Below are 22,508 nucleotides of genomic sequence, written 5' to 3' on the forward strand. Positions count from 1 at the left end.
AGACACCTTGACTGTTCATAGAGGCATGTTTCTCGCGGTGGTGAGTCACCATATGCAGCGTGTAAAACAGTTTGCGAGAGGTATCCCATGGGATCCTTAAAACAATCCTTTACAACTGAGGTTAAAACACAATGAAGTAAACAGTCTTTAAAAACCGAGTTTTCAGTTACGACGCACGACCGCGTGCCCTATAGCAAACTGTTTTACACGCTACACACAGCAATTCGCATCCGCGTCAAACATGCTTCTTCTTTACTCATGGACAATTATATGTTGCTCTCTCCAGAGTTCCATCTTTTCATTCACTTTCTGTTGTATCCTCAAACCCTCCCTTTTTAGACAACTGTGTCTTTCCAGAAGTGTTCAACCATCAATAAATAATTATGCGGCGTTTGTTATGCAGCGGGTTAACTATTGTGTTGTATTTTGTTCTCTCCAGAGTTCTATTTTTTCATTCTCTTACTGTTGTATTCTCACACCAACCCGATTTAGACAACCGTGTCTTTTCAGAAGTGTTTAGCATTCAATAAATAATTACGCATGACATTGAGCGTGTGTCTACCCGACGTGGGTAAGCCGTTGAACCTCATTCGGGCTGCAAACCCGAATGGAATTCCCACTAAGTGTGACTCATACGCTTCCACTTGTTGCGTCCCAACCCTTTGTACACACCCCCCTCCCACCTCGCTACAACCGTGGTCAGGTGTCTTGGTGGATTATATATAGAAAAGTAGCCAAAACCGCACAGAGCAATAAAAAAGTCTGCATCGGTCACAGGTATATCTGGACTGTGTAAAGACTACGACTCAAGTGAAGAGTTGGAGGTGGACACATGAGCAGGCAGTGCATACTGAACGAGAAATCAGCAGACTAGCATGACAGATGGAGCTGAATGGACGTCCTTCTACTCTCCTCCCGTTCCACACTCCGTGCCGTGCACCCCCATCCCCCGTCTGGCAGGAGAAGGCGCGAGGACGGTCCGCCAGTTTTTAGTCACGGACGATTGTGTGTTGGTTTGTTCAGTGCATTGTTACAATGTTGCTTTTCTTGCTGATTTATTACATTACCGATTTTTCAAATGTTAATTTTCTCCCTGTGCTTTAAAATCGTTAAAAAAACAGACCTGATTATGCGGCGTATGGTACGCCACAGGTTGGCTAGTTTTCTATATTTCTGCATAAATATGACCTAAAACATCATCAGATTTTCACTTCAGTCCTAAAAGTAGATAAAGAGAAACCAGTTAAACAAATGAGACAAAAATATTATACTCATTTATTTATTGAGGAAAAAGATCAAATATTACATATTTGTGAGTGGCAAAAGTATGTGAACCTCTAGGATTAGCAGTTAGTTTGAAGGTGAAATTAGAGTCAGGTGTTTTCAATCAATGGGATGACAATCAGGTGTGAGTGGGCACCCTGTGTTATTTAAAGAACAGGGATCTTTCAAAGTCTGCTCTTCACAACACGTTTGTGGAAGTGTATCATGGCATGAACAAAGGAGATTTCTGAGGATCTCAGAAAAAGAATTGTTGATGCTCATCAGACTGGAAAAGGTTACAAAACCATCCCTAAAGCGTTTGGACTCCAACAATCCACGGTCAGACAGATTGTGTACAAATGGAGGAAATTCAAGAAATTCATTGTTACCCTCGCCAGGAGTGGCTGACCAACAAAGATCACTCCAAGAGCAAGGAGTGTAATAGTCAGCGAGGTCACAAAGGACCCCAGGGTAGCTTCTAAGCAACTGGAGGCCTCTCTTACATTGGGTAATACAGTAATCCCTCGCTATATCGCGCTTCGACTTTCGCGGCTTCACGCTATCGCGGATTTTAAATGTAAGCACATCTAAATATATATCACAGATTTTTCGCTGGTTCGCCGCTTTCTGCAGACAATGGGTCTTTTAATTCATGGTACATGCTTCCTCAGTTTGTTTGCCCAGTTGATTTCATACAAGGGAAGCTATTGGCGGATGGCTTAGAAGTTACCCAATCAGAGCATGCATTACATATTAACTAAAACTCCTCAATGATATAAGATATGCTTCCCGCACGGTGCTTGAGATTGTTTGCTTCTCTCTATCTTTCTCACTCTCTCTGCCTGACGGAGGGGGTGTGAGCAGAGGGGCTGTTTGCACAGAGAACACGGACGCTCCTCTACAAAATGCCGCTTTATTGCGGTGCTTCTGTATACTTAAAAGCACGTATTGATTTTTTGATTGTTTGCTTTTCTTAGCGAGCTCTCTCTCTGACATTCTCTGCTCCTGATGGCGCACCTTTGAAGATAAGATATGTTTGCATTCTTTTAATTGTGAGAAAGAACTGTCATCTCTGTCTTGTAATGGAGCACAGTTTAAATGTTTGACTAAAGGGCGTTCTTTCATGTCTAGAGGGCTCTAATAATGTTAACAGGGTGGGAGAGTTTATAAGGGCTTAAAATATATAAAAAATAACCATACAAACATATGGTTTCTACTTCGCGGATTTTCACCCATCACGCGGGGGTTTGGAACGCAACCCCCGCGATCGAGGACGGATTACTGTATTCATGTTCATGAGTCCACCTTCAGGAGAACACTGAACAACAATGGTGTACATGAGAGGGTTGCAAGGAGAAAGCCACTGCTCTCCAAAAAAAAACATTGCTGCTCGTTTGCTAAAGATCACATGGGCAAACTAGAAGGCTATTGGAAGAATGTTTTGTGGAGAGATGAGACCAAAACAGAACTTTTTGGTTTAACACTGGAATTACCAGAGCCTACGAAAACACTCGTAAATCCGTCCCACCTTACATCGCTTCTTAAATCCCTTCACACCTCTCCGCCAGCGCCCTTTGTCCTGTAAATGTGCTGATAAAGAGAAGGTAGAAGCAGCTGGCTATTCCATCCCCCCACCAATTTAGAACGTGCACAAACTTCTCTCAGCTCATGCCTTGATTGAGTATCTGGGAGTGAAGTGAAGTTTTAGAGTGGAAATAGTAGATCGTTATTTGGAACACACGCATTTCATGTCTGTTCCGTTTCTACAGTAATCTGTGTAAACACATTGTTAAAACAGAAACGTTTTTTATTCTAGTAGTAGATGACAAAATGTAGGCATAAACTATATAATGTACTAGCAAAATACCCGCGCTTCGCAGCGGAGAAGTAGTGTGTTAAAGAAGCAATGAAAAAGAAAAGGAAACATTTTGAAAATAACGTAACATGATTGTCAATGTAATTGTTTTGTCACTGTTGTGAGTGATGAGTGTTGTCATATATATATATATATATATATATATATATATATATATATATATATATATATATACACACACACACAAACATATATATATACATATCTATACATATACACATATATACATACATATATATCTACATATATACACATACATACACACATACATACACATATATACACACAAATACATATATATGTATACATACACACACACATATATAAACATATATATACATATACATACATATCTACATATATACACACACAGCTATTTCATATCAGTGCAATACGCTGCTTGTTAAAATGGATAACTCCCGCTCTTACGTGCAAGTCTGCGTGGATATTATGAACTATCGATTTGTTCAAGTTCTATTTAAATTTTAAATAGAAGGAATTTTTATTTAGTCGACAGAAATATCTTTGGTAGGAATGGTAAAAACAGACAGAATATTATTCCTGAATAAATCAACTCAAACCTTAAACAACTTATAATATTTTGCTCTCCATAAAAATATATCCTGTCTAAATTATACAAGTTAGAAATAAAGTAAACATTAAAAGAACAAACATTCAAATTTCTTTACTCTTATGTAATTTTATATAAAAATAAACTTAGATTTTAAATATCCCAAAAGATTTTGCTCCATAAAAATATATCCTGTCAAAATTATACAAATTCAAATATGAACATGCTGCATAACAAAACCTGGAAATATAAATAAAATGTGTTCCTTTCAGCAATAACAAATCAAATCATTCAGTTGTCTTTGCTCATATGTCATTTTAGAGCTGGACGCCTGGCATCTTTTTTTGGCAACAAATTCGTTTATGTTTGGTGTGAGGTTCTGTGTTGTGGAGATTCTCAGGATGGATTGCAGGTGCTCATCAGTGAGGCGACTCCTGTGTGCTGTTTTGTTAGTCTTTATCACTGAGAAGAGCTTCTTACACAGATATGTGCTACCAAACATGCACAAGGTTCGAGCCGCATGTAGACGGACTTTTTTTGTTCTTCAAAGTCACCAAAGCGCCGTGCAAACTCAGTGCGCTCAGTTTATCAGCAAAGTGCTGTCACAAGAACGAGACATTGACAGATAAAGAGTTGGGGCAGCCACCCGTATATTGTGGTATCCTGGCTGCAAAAGTCGTTTTCTTTCAGCACAATACAGAGCACTGAAGTGCACACAACCGAGTCCAAAACAAGACTAAAGAAACAAAGGAAAAGGGGCAGGTTTTAAAGGGGGAGACAGGAAGTGAGGTCGTATGGATCCGCACACGTGGTCTTCCACCATTGGCTCAGAGTCGAGGTGACATCAGAGGGACTGGAGCTGGTGTGGCCGACTTCCATTGGCTCAGTCCCGGAAGTGATGTCAGGTGATCCAGGTGAAATCCCCCGGGGATGGTCTACAGGCAAGGGAGAAAAGAGTCAGTGCACTCTGCCACACCCCGCATGCCTCGAACTGCCTTCACTCAAGCCCTTTAGCTGCCTCCCATGCGCGTGTGTGACAAGGCCCCCTTAGCCCAGACCCGACGGGTCGGGCGACCTAACCGAGAGGTCGTGAACCGAGAAAGAGCATCAGCGTTGGCGTGGAGAGCGCCCCGACGCGATGAACGAGCGAAAACTTGTACGGCTGCAGGTCAAGAAACCACCGGGTGACCCGCGGATTCGACTCCTTGTGGAGGGCCATCCACTGTAGGGGTGCATGGTCCGTGACAAGGGTGAATTCCCAGCCCAACAGGTAGTACCTCAGCTGGGTAATCACCCATTTAATCGCCAGAGCCTCCCTCTCCACCGCAGCATACCTGGTCTCCCGGTCCAACAGTTTCCGCTCAGGAACATGATGGGGTGCTCCACACCATCGACGCTTTGGCTCAGCACGGCGCCCAGGCCTGTGTCCGGCGTCCGCCTGGAGGATGAAAGGCAAAGAAAAGTTAGGTGCCATCAAAACAGGTGTGGACGTAAGGGCCTGCTTTAAGTCACCAAATGCAGCGCCTGTTTTTCAGTCCATACCACAATGTTCGGGCCCTCTTCTTTGTTAAATCAGTCAAGGGCCGCTCTCTCCAAAACCGGGTACAAACCGGCGGTAGTACCCGCTAACCGAAAGGCTTGGACCTGCCGCTTGGTTCATGGACGGGCCATTTCAGAATGGCATCAATTTTGGAGCACTGTGGCCTTACGGTACCCGACCCACCAGGTAGCCTAAATATTTGGCTCGCTTAATCCAAGAAGCATTTCTTGGGATTAATCCGAGCCCGCCTCACCAAGTGTCCGTAATACCGCTTGGACATGCTGTAGGTGTTCCTTCCATGTGCTGGAATAGATGACCACGCCATCCAGGTAGGCAGCACTGTATGAGTTATGAGGCGAAGCACTTTGTCCACCAGACGCTGAAAGGTTGCTGGAGCCCGTGTAACCCAAATGGAAGGACACGATACTGCCAGTGTCCGCTAGGGGTACTAAACGCGTTTTTCCTTCGGAGTCCGTTAAAGGAACCTGCCAGTACCCTTTCGTCATGTCAAGTGTGGTCAGGTATTGAGCCTGTCCAAGCCTCTCGAGGAGGTCGCCACGCGTGGCATTGGATAAGCATCAAATTGGGAGACTTGATTAAGCCGACGGAAGTCATTGCAGAACCTCCAACTTCCGCCAGGCTTACCGACGAGCACAATGGGGCTGGACCAGGGACTATAACTTTCCTCAATCACACCTAGCTCCAGCATGCGCTTGATCTCAAGCTCCACTTCAGCCTTTTTTGCCTCGGGAAGACGATACGGGCGTTCTCGGACAACAACCCCGGGCTCTGTCACGATGTTGTGCTCAATCAGAGAGGTCCTTCCGGGTTCTCACTGACTACCTCCCGAACGGTCCGGATAACTGTTTCCAGCTCCTGCCGCTGTCTGGGACTTAAGTCCGTGCGAAGTTAAGGTCGTGTGTGAGCGAAGAGTGAGCGGGCTGGCCGGAGGAGGGATCGGGGTCCCTGTCCTTCCACGGTTTCAGCAGGTTCACATGATAAACCCGCTCCTTTGGCCGGCGATTGGGTTGACTCACCAAATAGTCGACCAGTCCCTTCCTCTCCTTAACCAGAGGGGCCCTGCCAGTGGGCAAGCAATTTAGAGTGGGAGGTAGGCACTAGGACCATGACCCGATCTCCGGGCGGAACTCCCAAGAGGCGTGCAGCGGTTGTAGTACCGGCCTGTGCTGCTTGAGCCTCCTCCATGTGACTTTTAAGGACAGGCGAATTTTCCAAATCTATCGCAGAACTGCGCGATATATTCCAGTATGTTTGTGGAGGGAAGAGCCTCTTCTTCCCAGCCTTCTTTCAAAATATCTAATATGCCCCGAGGTTGTCGCCCGTATAGTAGTTCAAAGGGGAGAACCCGTGGAGGCTTGTGGGACTTCCGATAGGCAAAAGGACGAGGGGAGGAGCTGATCCCAGTTCCTTCCATCCTCGCTGACCACCTTACGCAGCATTTGCTTGAGAGTTTGATTAAACCTCTCTACTAATCCGTCGGTTTGAGGATGATACACCGAGGTCTTTAAATGCTTTATTTTCAGTAATCTGGCAGTCTCCTTGAACGTTTCCGAGGTGAAGGGGTCCCCTGGTCTGTCAAGACTTCTTTGGGGATCCCCACGCCAATACCCCTAGTAATTCCCGTGCGATGGCTTTAGAGGTAGCTGAGCGCAACGGAACAGCTTCGGGGTATCGTGTAGCGTAATCCACGAGGACTAAAATGTACTTGTGTCCTCGGGCTGAGGGCTCCAGGGTCCCACCAGGTCGACCCCGATTCTGTGGAAGGGAACGCCAATCAGTGGAATAGGAATGAGAGGAGCACGGTCCCTCCTAGGAATTTGTCGCAGTTGACACTCCGGGCAGGAAGCGCAAAAGCGACGAACCTCCTCATTAATTCCTGGCCAGTAGAAACGGAGCTTGATCCGCTCCAGAGTTTTTCGGTGCCCAGGTGGCCACCTAGGAGGTGGGCGTGTGCTAGCTCACAGACCTGCCGCGGAAGGTACGTGGCACTAGCAGCAGCCTCGTCTCCTGCCCGTCATGCATTGCTACACGGTAAAGGAGGTCATTATCTAGCACAAAGTAGGGGCCCTGTGGCATCGACTGATTAGTGCGCTGGCCATTGACAAGGACCACTGCATTTTTTACAAACTTCAGGGAGTCATCATTCCATTGCTCCCTTCTAAAAGAAGCCGGCGTTTTTAAATTGGAACCGCAACACGGAGAGAGGGTCAGCGCCGACCTCAATGGGCGTGGTTTCCTCCCGCTCCGCCACGGCGTTGGTGGATGACGTGTTAGCCCGCGACGGCCCGGAGTTGCCACGCCAGTCAGGGCGACTGCCGTCTCTCTCTGCCGGCTGATTACACGGCGTGGAGGCAGCTTGAGACGGGTTATCTCCGCCCATAACGAGGCCCAAATTAACCCCGGAGTGGTATGTGTCTCACCGCTTTTGATTTTAGACCAGTCCCGCCCTAGTATCACCGGGTGTGGAGGATCAGGTAGGACGCTACGGTGAGCTTACTGAACTGACCCTCCGTAACTGATGACACAGCGGCGGACCTGTACCAGCGGATGTCTCCGTGGACACAGGTTATACCGGTCTTAAATTTAGCCACTGTTGCGGTTGCACAAAGCGGCGGCAACAATGAAATGTTGCTGCCGGAGTCGAACAAACCTGTGGTCTTGTGTCCGTTGACGATCACCACGCCAGTATGTGGGACCGCCAACGGATTAGCCAGAGCACACCAACCCTCCTCACCCTCCACCTGCATTCCTCCTTGCCTCCAAGCGGTTTGCGCGCCGCTGCCCGCGGACGCCAATACGGCTCCGGATTGTACAGGGTGGGGCTAGGTCTTGGAACATACCCGGCTGAGTTTGACATGAGGACGGTTCTGCTCCCCAGAGTGTGAGGCCGCCCTCTGCGTCCATAAGCTCTATGAGCTCAGACATGTTCTTGAACCGCCGCCCCAAACCGGCTGGGTGAAGCCACGGGAAGCGCTTCCAGGAGCAGATAGCAAGCTACCTGCTCTATTATTTGGTAGGGCGTGTTTTCAAATGGCCGTAGCCAATGCCCTACCATTGCCCATAAGGACCAGGCTTGTTTGTTGGTTGGCCGCTCAGGGTCCAACCTCCATTTTTATTTTATTCACCTGCCAGTCTGGGGCACCCCTAGGTGGTAAATGGGGCTTTGGTTTCGCAGGGAGGCAGGCACTCTCCCCCAAGAGAGCATACTGAGTCCCTTTTGCCTCCCCCTCCAGGGCAGCCCAATTCTGTGAGCCCCACCCGCACACTCCCTGGCCACTCCAGATGGGCTAGTTATGAGTGCCGGGGCGGAGCCCGCACCGGTCACGCCAACCACGGGCACCCTCCCGCCTGAATACTCGGCCCCGGTACGCTCCCACCTGGGTATATTGCAGGTCCTGTCCCCTTCTCCTCCGGGACTTCTCCATCCTGTCGGCTACGCCACTGTCACAAGAACGAGACATTGACAGATAAAGAGTTGGGGCAGCCACCCGTATATTGTGGTATCCTGGCTGCAAAAGTCGTTTTCTTTCAGCCAAATACAGAGCACTGAAGTGCACACAACCGAGTCCAAAACAAGACTAAAGAAACAAAGGAAAAGGGGCAGGTTTTAAAGGGGGAGACAGGAAGTGAGGTCGTATGGATCCGCACGTGGTCTTCCACCATTGGCTCAGAGCGGAGGTGACATCAGAGGGACTGGAGCTGGTGTGGCCGACTTCCATTGGCTCAGTCCCGGAAGTGATGTCAGGTGATCCAGGTGAAATCCCCCGGGGATGGTCTACAGGCAAGGGAGAAAAAGAGTCAGTGCACTCTGCCACACCCGGCATGCCTCGAACTGCCTTCACTCAAGCCCTTTAGCTGCCTCCCATGCGCACGTGTGTGACAGTGCGTATTTGGGAACACCGTAGTGACGACTTGGTTTAACATTTCTTGGCAACAGGGAACGTGGGGCAAGGTGCACTGGTGCATTTGTGTCTCCCATAAAAGCAGCTTCACTTGAAATCACTTTGTGATTGTGCACGGGTAAAAACGTCCGCTGAAGTGTCAGATTCTTATTTAATTATTCTGCTTTCTGTATCTTCTGCATTGCATTTAGGTTACCGTGATGTTTTGTCTCATAGTGCCGTCTTAGATTAAATTCTGTAATTACAGCCACATTAGCTCCACAAATGAGACACACGGGTTCTGTAAACATATACTCAGCCTCCCATCGCTTTTTAAAGGCTCTATTTTCAGAATGAACTTTTCTCTCCAGCATCGTGTGAGGTAGCTTCGCAATAACTTGCAGCATCATAAGCTAGACTTGATTAACGCGGTAAGTGTTCGGCAAGGCAGCTGAAGCGCTGCATTATGGGATCTGTAGTTTATTGTGTTACCAGCGCTTCATATACCTGGGCCATTAATAACATTAATACAGTATATAAAATGATCTCATGGGCTGGATATAATTACACGCCGGGCGGATGTGGCCCGTGGCCCTTGAGTTTGACAAATATGGACTAAATAAAACTTGAAAAGATATATTTTTTGAAATGTGATCGCGCAATTCAGATAGAGTTGACGCGCACTACAGCCTGCATCCTCCCTCGCTCTTACTTTTTACCGTTCATCTAATGAATACACTGAGTATGGCTTTACCAAAACAATCATTGATGGCGAATAAAGTATCCATTATTCGAGTATGTAGATCGGGATATATATATACATATATATATACCCGCGTATCGCAGCGGAGAAGTAGTGTGTTAAAAAAGCTAGAAAAAGAAAACGGAACATTTTAAAAATAACGTAACATGACTGTCAATATACAGTATTTGTTTTGTGAGTGTTACTGAGTGTTGCTGTCACCAAGGATTTGATTATCATTATTTCTTTCAATCATGCTCGTATTTGTAGGATGTGTTGTGTTCAAGTTACATTCCGTGTTTGTCAATCATTGTAAAGATGACAGGTTTCTTTCATCGATTCGTTTCTTACTGCATCAATAAACAGCTCGTCTTCTTCTTTATCTGAGACCTGACACACTGCATGCGCTGGTTTTTTTTACACTGTCTTCCTTTAGCGGGACATTGACTTTTTCCACCGTGTTTTTTGTTTCCGCAGTAGCTGGATTTATGAATATGCTTATCAGACGCTTCATATTTTTTGCTGCCTTTTCAATTGTGTAATTGGTTTTGTTCAGCTCTTTGGAACTGTTGTCTTTTATCTGTGCACTGCGTCAGTTCACGTGAGCCGCTCGGTGTACATGCATCGAAGGTTCCCAGCTGTGCTGGTGCCATCTCGTGCTATGTCCGTGGCTGTATTTAATGTTACCTTAGTCCTGGCACTTAAAACTTTCTCTCGCAGTTTCGCTGAGTTTGTGTCAAACACCACCCTGACCATCTCATCTTCCTCTCCATAAGCACAGTCCTTCACCCGTGAATATTTAGTGGGAGTTTGCTATTGGATTGCCGCTAACGGACGGCCTTATATGGGCAGGCACTAAATTACAAACGCCAGCAGCAGCCTGTCTATGAACTTAATTTAAAGTGTAGGTTTACATCGTGCTTTGTTTCTGAAGTAGCAGAACTCATGAACATGGTTGTATATGTCACTCGCTCGCTTCTTATTGTTTCGCTGCCTTCTCAATTATATAATGCATGTTTTCTTCAGCGCTTTTTGGAGGTCTTCCTGGTTTTCTATGTACTGCGTGATTACGTAGGAGGCGTGATGATGTCACACGAAACTCCGCCCCCACGGCGTTCAAACTCCTCTCCATTACAGTAAATGGAGAAAAACAGCTTCCAGTTATGACCATTACGCGTAGAATTTCGATATAAAACCTGCCCAACTTTTGTAAGGAAGCTGTAAGGAATGAACCTGCCAAATTTCAGCCTTCCACCCACACGGTAAGTTGGAGAATTAGTGATGAGTCAGTGAGTGAGTGAGTGAGGGCTTTGCCTTTTATTAGTATAGATGAAGCCTGAAGTCCAGATATCAAAGAAACATTTTCACAAAAGTTACAAATATAACACAACAGTTGCACTTTTATTCAAAAATATAACTGCAGAAACAAAAATCCGCCTTAACATGCGACATTGACACCTGTTTATTATGATTGCCTCCGTGGCGCAATAGATTCAGCTACCGACTGGGAACCAAAAGGTCGCGAGTTCGAACCTGCACTACTCCGTTTTGAGAAGTAAACTGCTCTTAGTCTTACTATTTTAGAATAAAAGCATACATTTGATTTCAGTCTGTAACAGCCAGTGTAATTTATGATCCTTATAAAGGTTAGCTTTGTTTTTTTTTTTGTTTTTTTTAATTCACTTTTCATTCTCTCAGTCGCATTCAGAATCAATCCATACAACCCCATCTGACACAGCTGTTTTCACATTAAGACGCGCTATAGCTCTGTAGTGTACTTGTGACTGCATTCTCGTACCAATGTTTGTGAAATGAAGTGTCTGCGTGCACTTTTCATGGCATTACACGTGTATTTTTTGAGCTTGTCCGTTTTTCTTGTGGTTTCTATTACACACCTGAAAGAAAGAGACAATATATGTGAAAACATCATCGCACTACAGTAATGCAATATCATTTGAAAACGCACAGCGTTAGATCGGGTTTAATTTTATGCAGGAACTGGAAATTCTCTGATGTGGGACCTTCCCCCAGGGAAGAAAGTACAGTGTCAGGTGCTCATTCAGTGTAATAGGAAACAATAGCACAGAGAGGTGTGTACACTGCAACAAGCACACGTGTCGTAAATATAGGAAGGACGGTGCTTGGGTGTGTGGGAACTGTTAATATTTGAATGTGATGCTTTTATATAGCACGTAATGGAAATCAGCACTTCTTAGCATTGCACCATGCAAGCTGTCGTATCAATCGCCTACTGTAACTTGCTTTCTTTTTTCTTCGGTTATACAGGTAGTCCTGAATAAAAGTGCACTTGTTTTGTTATACTTTTACACCAACATATGTTACTGTGATTGAGCATGCTCAAACGGGCATGCTCAATAAATACACTTGTAATGCCACGAAAAGTGCACGCAGACACTTAATTTCGCAAACATTGGTACGAGAATGCAGTCACAAGTACACTGCAGAGCTATAGCGCGTCTTTATGCGAAAACAACCGTGTCAGATGGGGTTGTATGGATTGATTCTGAACGCAACTGAGAGAATGAAAAGTGAATAAAAAAAAAAAAAGGATCATAAATTACACCGGCTGTTACAGACTGAAATCAATGTATGCTTTTATTCTAAAATAGTAAGACTAAGAGCAGTTTACTTCTCAAAACGGAGTAGTGCAGGTTCAAACTCGCGACCTTTTGGTTCCCAGTCGGCATCTGAATCTATTGCGCCACGGAGGCAATCATAATAAACGGGTGTCAATGTCGCATGTTAAGGCGGCTTTTTGTTTCTGCAGTTATATTTTTGAATAAAAGTGCAACTGTTGTGTTATATTTGTACCTTTTGTGAAAATGTTTCTTTGATATCTGGATTTCAGGCTTCATACATTATATAATTTATGCCTACATTTTGTCATCTACTACTGGAATATAAAAAAGTTTCTGTTTTAACAATGTGTTTACACAGATTACTGTAGAAACGGAACAGACATGAAATGCGTGTGTTCCAAATAACGATCTATTATTTCCACTCTAAAACTTCACTTCACTCCCAGATACTCAATCAAGGCATGAGCTGAGAGAAGTTTGTGCACGTTCTAAATTGGTGGGGGGATGGAATAGCCGGCTGCTTCTACCTTCTCTTTATCAGCACATTTAGAGGACAAAGGACGCTGGCGGAGAGGTGTGAAGGGATTTAAGAAGCGATTTAGGTTGGGATGGATTTACGAGTTTTTTCGTAGGCTCTGGTAATTCTAGTGTTAAATGAAAAGCGTTATGTTTGGAGAAAGGGAAACACTGCATTCCACCATAAGAACCTTATGCCATGTGTGAAACATGTTGGTAGTTACATGGTTTGGGCCTGTTTTGTTGCATCTGGGCCAGGATGGCTTGCCTTCATTGATGGAACAATGAATTCTGAATTATATCAGAGAATTCTAAAGGAAAATGTCAAGACATCTGTCCATGAACTGAATCTCTAGAGAAAGGGGGGTCATACAGTAAGACAACGACCCTAAGCACACAAGTCGTTCTACCAAAGAATGGTTAAAGAAGAATAGATTTAATGTTTTGAAATGGCCAAGTCAAAGTCCTGACCTTAATCCATTCGAAATGTTGTGGAAGGACCTGAAGTGAGCAGTTAATGTGAGGAAACCCACCAACATCCCAGAGTTGAAGCTGTTCTGTACGGAGGAGTGGGTTAAAATTCCTCCAAGCCGGTGTGCAGGAATGATCAAAAGTTACTGAAAACGTTTAGTTGCAGTTATTGCTGCAAAAGGGGGGTCACACTAGATACTGAAAGCAAAGGTTCACATACATTTGCCACTCACAAATATGTAATATTCGATCATTTTCCTTAATAAATAGATGACCAAGTATAATATTTTTGTCTCATTTATTTAACTGGTTTCTCTTTATCTACTTTTAGGACTTGAGTGAAAATCTGCTGATGTTTGTTTTAGGTCATATGTATTCAGAAATATGGAAAATTCTAAAGGGTTCACAAACTTTCAAACACAACTGTAGCTTACCCACCCAACATACTTGTAGTAAAGAAGAATGTCCATTCAGTATGACTTACATTTACAGAGTGTACAACTTTAAGAAATGTTTGCTACTGACATGCTACTGACTCTGTAGTCTATCTACTGTAGATATCAGAAAAACAAACTCATGCAACTGCCATTTGTCAGATGTTACTGGAACTTAAATGGGATTATGTGGTCAAATGAGACAAAAATAGAGCTTTTAAGCAACAAATACCAAAGGTGGTAGACCATCGATGTTGTGGGGCAGTTTTTCTGGTAAATGTCAGGGACAACTTGTTAGGATACATAGTATCCATCAGTCCCTCAATTATCATGCAGATAATTTAATCAAAAGCTGACTGCCTCTGCCAGGAAGCTTAAATTGAGCTCTGGTAAGATCTTTCAATAGGAAAATTATCTAAAGGCCACCTCTAGGGCAACATAAAAATCGTTCAGTGTCCACCAAATCAAGGTTTCACTATGGCCACAGGTTCGTGGCACAGTGCAGGTTTTTAAATAAATAAATCATGTCCCAAGAGTGTCCAGGCTCAGAATGGACGTGGTTGTGCGCATGTCAGCGCCATTTCGGTGTTAATTGCGGTGCTTGGTTGATCTCAAACCACTCAAGTGCAAATGCAAGCAGATCATTCGAGTGCTTCATTCACAGCTCAGAGTGGGCAGATGGTCACATCTGAACCTGATCAGGCGGTATAAACGAGCCTGCATGGTAGAGGGATGGGAGAGAGAACAAAAGAAAGAAGTAAGAACCGAGAGGAGTTTGACACAAGGGAAGGTGAGAGACAGGATTGGTAAAGCACATGAAGAGAGCAATGGAGGCAGGTGGTCAGGAGTGTGCCTCAGTGAGAGGAGCCCGGAGCTGAAGAAGGAGCACTACTATTAAGCAATGCTGGGGAGTGGGAATGGCCCGTTATGTGGTGTTTCTCACATATGTCAAATAACTGGCAGTGGAAGATGTCCGTGTGGCTTGGCATGATGCCCCATGGCTGCCGAAAGCCTGGCAAAGGGGACCTGAGCCAAGAATTTAGGGTTGGCTGCACCTGTTGGTTGGGCATGTTCTCTGCTACAAGATGCTGTGCGGGGTAAGCAGAGGAAATGTTGGTTTTAGCAGGGGGTAATTCCATATCAGGACATCACACTTTTGGTCCTTATCATCACAGATTTCAACAAAACTTGGCATACTGATTTGGTCATCTGAGTAACCCATGGGACAGGGTGTCTTGGATCAGTATTAAGGGAGATGTTAAGCTAACAAAGTTTCAACTTAAGGGTGGGTATGACTTACTATGTTATAATATGGTAATGTTGCATCTTGGGGATAACATAGTATTCATAGTATTCATGTAAAATATAGAGCTAGAAAAGAGCTTTAAAATGATATGAGAACCATTTCTGTGCAACTTATATTTAGGGAGATATAGCCAGTCAAACCATAAATGTACTCATATGACCAAATCAGCATGCCATTTTGTTAAAATCTGTGATGATTTGGTCCAAAAGTGTGGTGATTTGACATATAATTACCCAAACCACTCTCACTGAATTTTAATCTTATTTTACTGGCTTTGTTTAGTTGGATTTTTTAACCTTCACATTCACTTTGCTTTTATTGGATTATTTATTTATTGACTATTTAGTCAAGATCATTTGTTGCAGTGCATTTTTGTAAAACACTACTTTTTCTGATTTTAATAAAATCACTTTTAGCAACAACCTCTTGCTGTATGCAAGTGTCCTCATTTGTCCAGCTCATCTCAGTTCAGGAATATCGATGGTTTTTGGTTCAAGAGGCTCCAAGAAGCGATAAGGGAGCATGGAGCAGACCCATACTTAAACCACTGTAGGATAAGCTGAAGAGGAAAGTGTGGACCTCAAAAGAATTTGTCTTATATCCCTTGCCTTGTGTTCACCAACCTTATTAAGCATTAATGTGACACACATTGATTTGATGAAAGTGTTATTTATAATAGCCTTTATCAGAATGTATTTTTCCTTTTATTTATATTCCTTCACTTAAAAGTTAATATCAAAAGCATAACAATAATTTTTTTTTTCACAGTCCATTTTGCCTTAATTTACCAAGTGTGCCAATATTAGTAGGGGGCACTGTTGGTTTCATTGTAGTACTTTCACAGTATATTCAGACATTAGCTTCCTTACCAAATGAAACAAGAGTATCATTAAAAGCATTTTCTGTTTCTGTTTTCTTTTCCATCTCCAGTGCTCCATTGAATGGTTCCACTTTGCTTGTGTTGGATTAACCACTAAACCACGAGGCAAATGGTGAGTGATGCTTGTAATTTTATTAACCTGTTGTCAAAACTTAGTATATACTCACACACACATACGTCAATAGACAAAATAAGATAACAACCATTTTATAGTTTTACCCAGGTTGAGGTTCAAATTGTGTGGGTAGCGGAACAGAATTATTAAAGCTGAACAACCAGCCATCATTAGTGAACTTAATACAACATATGCAGGAAGGCAGGGACTTACTCTACAGAACAAAGTATTTAAGGTGAGGTTAAATCCTGATGAATAAATTGTTGTGTTCCTCCTGAGTGTAGTATGCATAGTAATGTACATGTTGAGGAAATTGTCATATTCTAACAATGTATACCATATTTTTTATGTATTGCTTTTTGTTACTGCATCTGTTACTCTTCTCTGTTTATAGAGTCAACCTTCAAATTATTTTCTCCTGAAAAAGAGAAACTTTTCCATCCCTATGATGACACAAACATATATATGTTACCATTCACCAGGGTGGAATCAAAAAGCAAAACTGAATAACTGATCCAAAAACGCCTAACCATAGTTTCCTACTAGCAACAACACAAATATAGAACATACCAACAGCAGTAAATAAAAAGTATATATATATTGTGAGTTGTGGAGCACAGCCGGAACACAGACAAGGAGACACTAATGGTTTCAAACCACACACATATTTATTATACTTAGCGACTGGGAGCCCGATTGAATTGGGCTACACATTCTACATTTGTGAAATCCATACTTTCTCTGCAAAGAATTGTTTTTTTTTGGAATTCTAAACATCCACGCATCAAACGAGCGACCCTACAAAGACAAAAGGTAGAAGTCGGCATGGCTCTACCTAACTTCCAGTTTTATTACTGGGCGGCAAATATACAGTCGATAAGAACCTGGACACAAATAGAAGAACATACACAGGCATGGACCGCAATAGAAGTAAAATCCTGCAGTACTTCTTTGTATTCCCTGCTCTGCGCTCCAATAAACACACGCTATCAGCAATATACAAATAACCCAATTGTGCTCCACTCACTTAGAATCTGGAACCAATGTAGAAAGCATTTTAAGACGGAGAAGCTTCTTTCTGTGGCACCCCTGCAAAAGAACCACCTCTTTCAACCCTCACAAACATATGCAGTTTTTAATATCTGGAAAAAATTTGGAATTAACTTGCTTAGAGATCTTTATATAGACAACGTCTTTGCATCCTATGAACAATTACGTTCCAAATTTAACATTCCAGCTACAAATTTCTTTCACTATCTTCAAATCAGGAACTTTGTTAAACAGAACCTTCCAGATTTTCCTCATCTTGCACCCTCATCCACGCTGGAAAAATTATTGCTCAATTTCAAGGAGTTAGACTCCATCTCTACAATATATAAAATCCTTTTACAATCCCTTCCTTTCAAAGATCCAAGAGGACACTGGGAAAATGACCTCTCAATTAATATATCAGAAAAGAAGTGGAAAGTAGCAATGCAGAGAATTCACTCAAGCTCCATATGCGCAAAGCATACAATTATACAACTCAAAATTATATATCGAGCACATCTGTCTCACTAAAACTCTCAAAATGTTTCCAGGGCATGATCCAACCTGCGAACGTTGCAACCAAGCCCCAGCCTCACTAGGTCACATGTTCTGGGCCTGTTCCAAATTAACATTATTCTGGACAAAAATTTTTAATTACCTCTCAGACAGTCTTGGACTCACAATCCCTCCTAACCCATTAACAGCTGTGTTTGGGGCTCTTCCAGAGGGTCTTAAAGTGGAGAAAGACAAACAAACTGTGATTGCATTCACTACACTGTTGGCACGCAGACTTATTCTGATAAACTGGAAGAACCCAAACTCTCCTCTTTTAAGTCAGTGGGAAACTGATGTGTTATATTATTTAAAATTGGAAAAAATCAAATACTCAGTTAGAGGATCTGTGCAGACTTCTTTCAAAACATGGCAGGATCTAATCAGTAATATTTTGAAATGATTTTATAAAGCACAGAGAATTTGTTGATTTAGGTATTTTAAAAGCCTTAAATTTTACACGTTTGGCTTGCTCTCTCTCTCAAGGGTGGGATCAATCTGTTCTTAGCATAATTCTTTTTTTTTTTTTTTTGTAAAAACTTGATTGCTATGTATTGATTGTAATAAAATTAATAAATAAATAAAAAAAAAAAGAATTGTTTTTTTAAGTACTTGAAATGATTTTGTTATAATGGCACTGATTTGTGCTTAAAATAGACCTTTTCGGCCGATGTAATGAAGAGCTTCCTGTTTAAAAGGGGCTGTGAGACGTGAATTCAGCTCATCAGCGCACCTCATTTGATTTTTTTCAGCAAACAAATTTTCAAAACAAACCATATTTTACAACTCTAATCAGAGTCGGAGTAATAATTATGTTGGTGTGGTCATTTTAGATCTGAGATCGGCTAAAATTTAAACAATGACCATTGTTAATACCCAGCCATCATTATTCAGTTTGCCAATAGATGTCAGAAGGACAGATGCCAAAACCCAACTGCCCAAAGATAGATTTCGACGTATCAAGCAAATGGCGATACATTCTAAATTACTTACGGTTCCGGAGTTGTCAAAGGGTTTAAGTCAGTCGACGATGTTAGTCCTGGAAAGTACGCCCCACCAAACCAACATTCCAAAAGCCAACCGAACATACGGTTATCTGCTCGAACCAAAACCGACTTACTATACTCGGCCGTCCAGCAGCGTCACTGAAGCATTCGAACATTCTTAGCCAATCATGCAATACCGCGTACTCGTTTGCCACGTTATGTTCTAACTACAGAGGCAGAGTCCCATTGCATGGTTCTAACTTGTATTGACGCGAACACCATACATACAGGGTATTGACCCGAACACCATACATACAGATAGTATCAAATTATATATAAGGACTAGCAGAATACCCACGCTTCGCAGCGGAGAAGTACTGTGTTAAAGAAGTTATGAAAAAGAAAAGGAAAAATTTTTAAAATAATGTAACTTGATTGTTAATGGAATTGTTTTGTCATTGTCGTGAGTGTTGCTGGCATATACATATATATATATATATATACATATATATATATACATATACATACATATACACATACATATATACACATACATCCACATATATATAAACATATATACGAGGTGTGGCAGAAAAGTAATGAGACTGGCAACACTGCAAGCGATCTGGCAATGCTGCGCTGTTGTCATTGATAGAGCACGTGTATCAGTACCCTTCCATAGCTCAGTGCAAGTTTCAACGCCTTCCGTTAACTACGTGATTTTTGTGACTGCTATTAGTGAAGTTGTGTTTTTGGTTGTGCGCCCCGCAAAATGGAACAGCAGAATTTGGAGCAACGTTGTGCCATTAAATTTTGTGTTAAGCTTGGACAATCGGCAAGTGTGACGTTTGAAAAGTTAAAACAGGCCTATGGGGAACATTCTTTATCCCGAGCTCAAGTTTTTCAGGGAGGCCTTCAACTTCGAAAACCAATGAAAGCATCGAATGTGTGAACACTCTTGTGAGATCAGACTGTCGTTTAACATTAAGAATGTTGAGTGAACAATTAAATTTGAACAGATTTACCGTTCATCAAATTTTGACTGAATATTTGCACATGCGAAAGGTCTGTGCCAAAATGGTGCCGAAAAACCTCACAATTGAGCAGAAGGACAATCGAAAAAACGCATTCCTGTGGTTCCCCAGCCCCCTTATTCACCTGACCTCAGTCCGTGTGACTTTGTCCTTTTTCCTAAACTGAAAAATGTCCTCAAAGGACGTCATTTCGGGACTTTAGAAAACATCCAAAAGAGTGTAACGGACATGCTGAAGACCATACCGGTTGAAGACTTCCAACAGTGGGAACAATGTCTCCATCGGTGTGTAGCTGCCCAAGGGAACTACTTTGAAGGGGATAACATTGATGTTTGAAAAAAATAAAAACTTTGGTAAATAAAACCTTAAATAACTTATAATATTTTGCTCACCATAAAAATATATCCTGTCTAAATTATACAAGTTAGAAATAAAGTAAACGTTAAAAGAACAAACATTCAAATTTCTTTACTCTTATGTAATTTTATATAAAAAATAAACTTAAATTTTAAATATCCCAAAAGATTTTTGCTGTCCATAAAATTATATCCTGTCAAAATTATAGAAATTCAAATATGAACATGCTGCATAACAAAACCCGGAAATATAAATAAAATGTGTTCCTTTCAGCAATAACAAATCAAATCATTCAGTTGTCTTTGCTCTTATGTCATTTTATCAGAGCTGGACGCGTGGCATCTTTTTTTGGCAACAAGTTCGTTTATGTTTGGTGTGAGGTTCTGTGTTGTGGAGATTCTCAGGATGGACTGCAGGTGCTCATCAGTGAGGCGACTCCTGTGTGCTGTTCTGTTAGTCTTCATGACTGAGAAGAGCTTCCCACACAGATATGTGTTACCAAACATGCACAAGGTTCGAGCCGCATGTAGACGGAGCTGGAGCATTTTTGCAGGAATGGAGTGAATAAACTGTGCGGGCCGTGCAGTATCGTACTTTGCCTTCAGTGTGCCATTACACTGCAGCTCAATCACCTCCATCTGAATCCGCAGAGGTGCAGTTTCCACATCAACAGCAAATAGGTTGCAAAACAACTCAAAATTCTTTTTTTGTTCTTCAAAGTCACCAAAGCGCCGTGCGAACTCAGTGCGCTGTGCGCTCAGTTTATCAGCAAAGTGCGTATTTGGGAACACCATAGTGCCGACTTGTTTCAACATTACTTGGCAACAGGGAAAGTGGGGCAAGTTGCACTGGTGCATTTGTGTCTCCCATAAAAGTAGCTTCACTTGAAGTCACTTTGTGATTTTGCACGGGTAAAATCGTCTGCTGAAGTGTCAGATTCTTCTTTAACTCTTCTGCTTTCTGTATCTTGTGCATTGCATTCAGGTCTTTCAGGTTATCTTAATGTTTTGTCTCATAGTGCCGTCTTAGATTAAATTCTGTAATTACAGCCATGTTAGCTCCACAAATGAGACACACGGGTTCAGTAAACATATACTCAGCCTCCCATCGGTTTTTAAAGGCTCTATTTACAGAATCAACTTTTCTCTTCGGCATCGTGTGGGCTAGCTTCGCAATAAATTGCAGCATCATAAGCTAGACTTGATTAACGCGGTAAGTGTTCGGCAAGGCAGCTGAAGCGCTGCATTATGGGATCTGTAGTTTATTGTGATACCAGCGCTTCATATCCCTGGGCCATTAATAACAATAATATATAAAATGATCTCGCGCGGATATAATTACACGCCGGGCCGGATGTGGCCTGCGGGCCTTGAGTTTGACACATATGAACTAAATAGAACTTGAAAAGATATATTTTTTCAAAGGTGATCGCGCAATTCAGATCGAGTTGACGCACTACAGTACATCGAGCCAGCGTGCTATTGTGGTTTTGCCTGCGTGCCTCAATAAGTCATCCTCCCCTCGCTCTTACTTTTTTACCGTTCATCTAATGAATACACTGAGTATTTTTTTACCAAAACAATCATTGATCACGAATAAAATATCCATTATTCATAAAGCTTCAATTGGTGATCTGTCTTTCTGCGTTAACCGCATATTTTTTTATAAGTCTCAAACCAAGGGGATGCGAGGCTAAAATGTATCGGGAAACGCGCATCCATTCTCAGTGCATCTCCTCTCGGGAATCGAACCCCAGAAGCCGGCGCTAGAGGCGAAGCCTCTACTATTGCACCACGGCGTGTGGTTTGTCTATTTGAGCGTAGCAGTGTAATTTGGTTTTTGTTCAGCACTCTTTGGAACTGTTGCTTTTGTCTGCGCACTGCGTCAGTTCACGTGAGCCACTGAATATGGTTTTATATATCACTCGCTCGCTTCTAATTGTTTTGCTGCCTTCTTAATTATATAATGTATGTTTTCGTCAGCGGTTTTTGGAGGTCTTCCTGGTTTTCTACGTACTGCGTGATTACGTAGGAGGCGTGATGATGTCACACGAAGCTCCGCCCCCCCCACGACTTTCGAGCTCAACTCCATTACAGTAAATGGAGAAAAATAGCTTCTAGTTATGACCATTACGCGTAGAATTTCGAAATGAAACCTGCCCAACTTTTGTAAGTAAGCTATAAGGAATGAGCCTGCCAAATTTCAGCCTTCTACCTACACGGGAAGTTGGAGAATTAGTGATGAGTGAGTGAGTCAGTCAGTCAGTCAGTGCGGGCTTTGCCTTTTATTAGTATAGATTACTATTTACAAGTGCGCACACAATCCAGTGCCCCT

General features: G+C 42.7%; 1 protein-coding gene across 7 annotated transcripts in view; it reads left to right on the forward strand.

The window, feature by feature from the left end:
- ing4 (inhibitor of growth family, member 4) overlaps positions 1-22,508 on the forward strand; it is a 52,019-nt gene that overhangs the window by 25,458 nt on the left and 4,053 nt on the right. For all 7 annotated transcript variants that reach the window (XM_039763696.1, XM_039763698.1, XM_039763697.1 and 4 more), the window contains one exon: positions 16,152-16,213. In XM_039763696.1, coding sequence (XP_039619630.1) covers positions 16,152-16,213 — 62 coding nt within the window. The remainder of the gene's footprint in view (positions 1-16,151; positions 16,214-22,508) is intronic.

Source organism: Polypterus senegalus, chromosome 9 (assembly GCF_016835505.1).
Source record: "Polypterus senegalus isolate Bchr_013 chromosome 9, ASM1683550v1, whole genome shotgun sequence".
NCBI lineage: Eukaryota > Metazoa > Chordata > Cladistia > Polypteriformes > Polypteridae > Polypterus > Polypterus senegalus.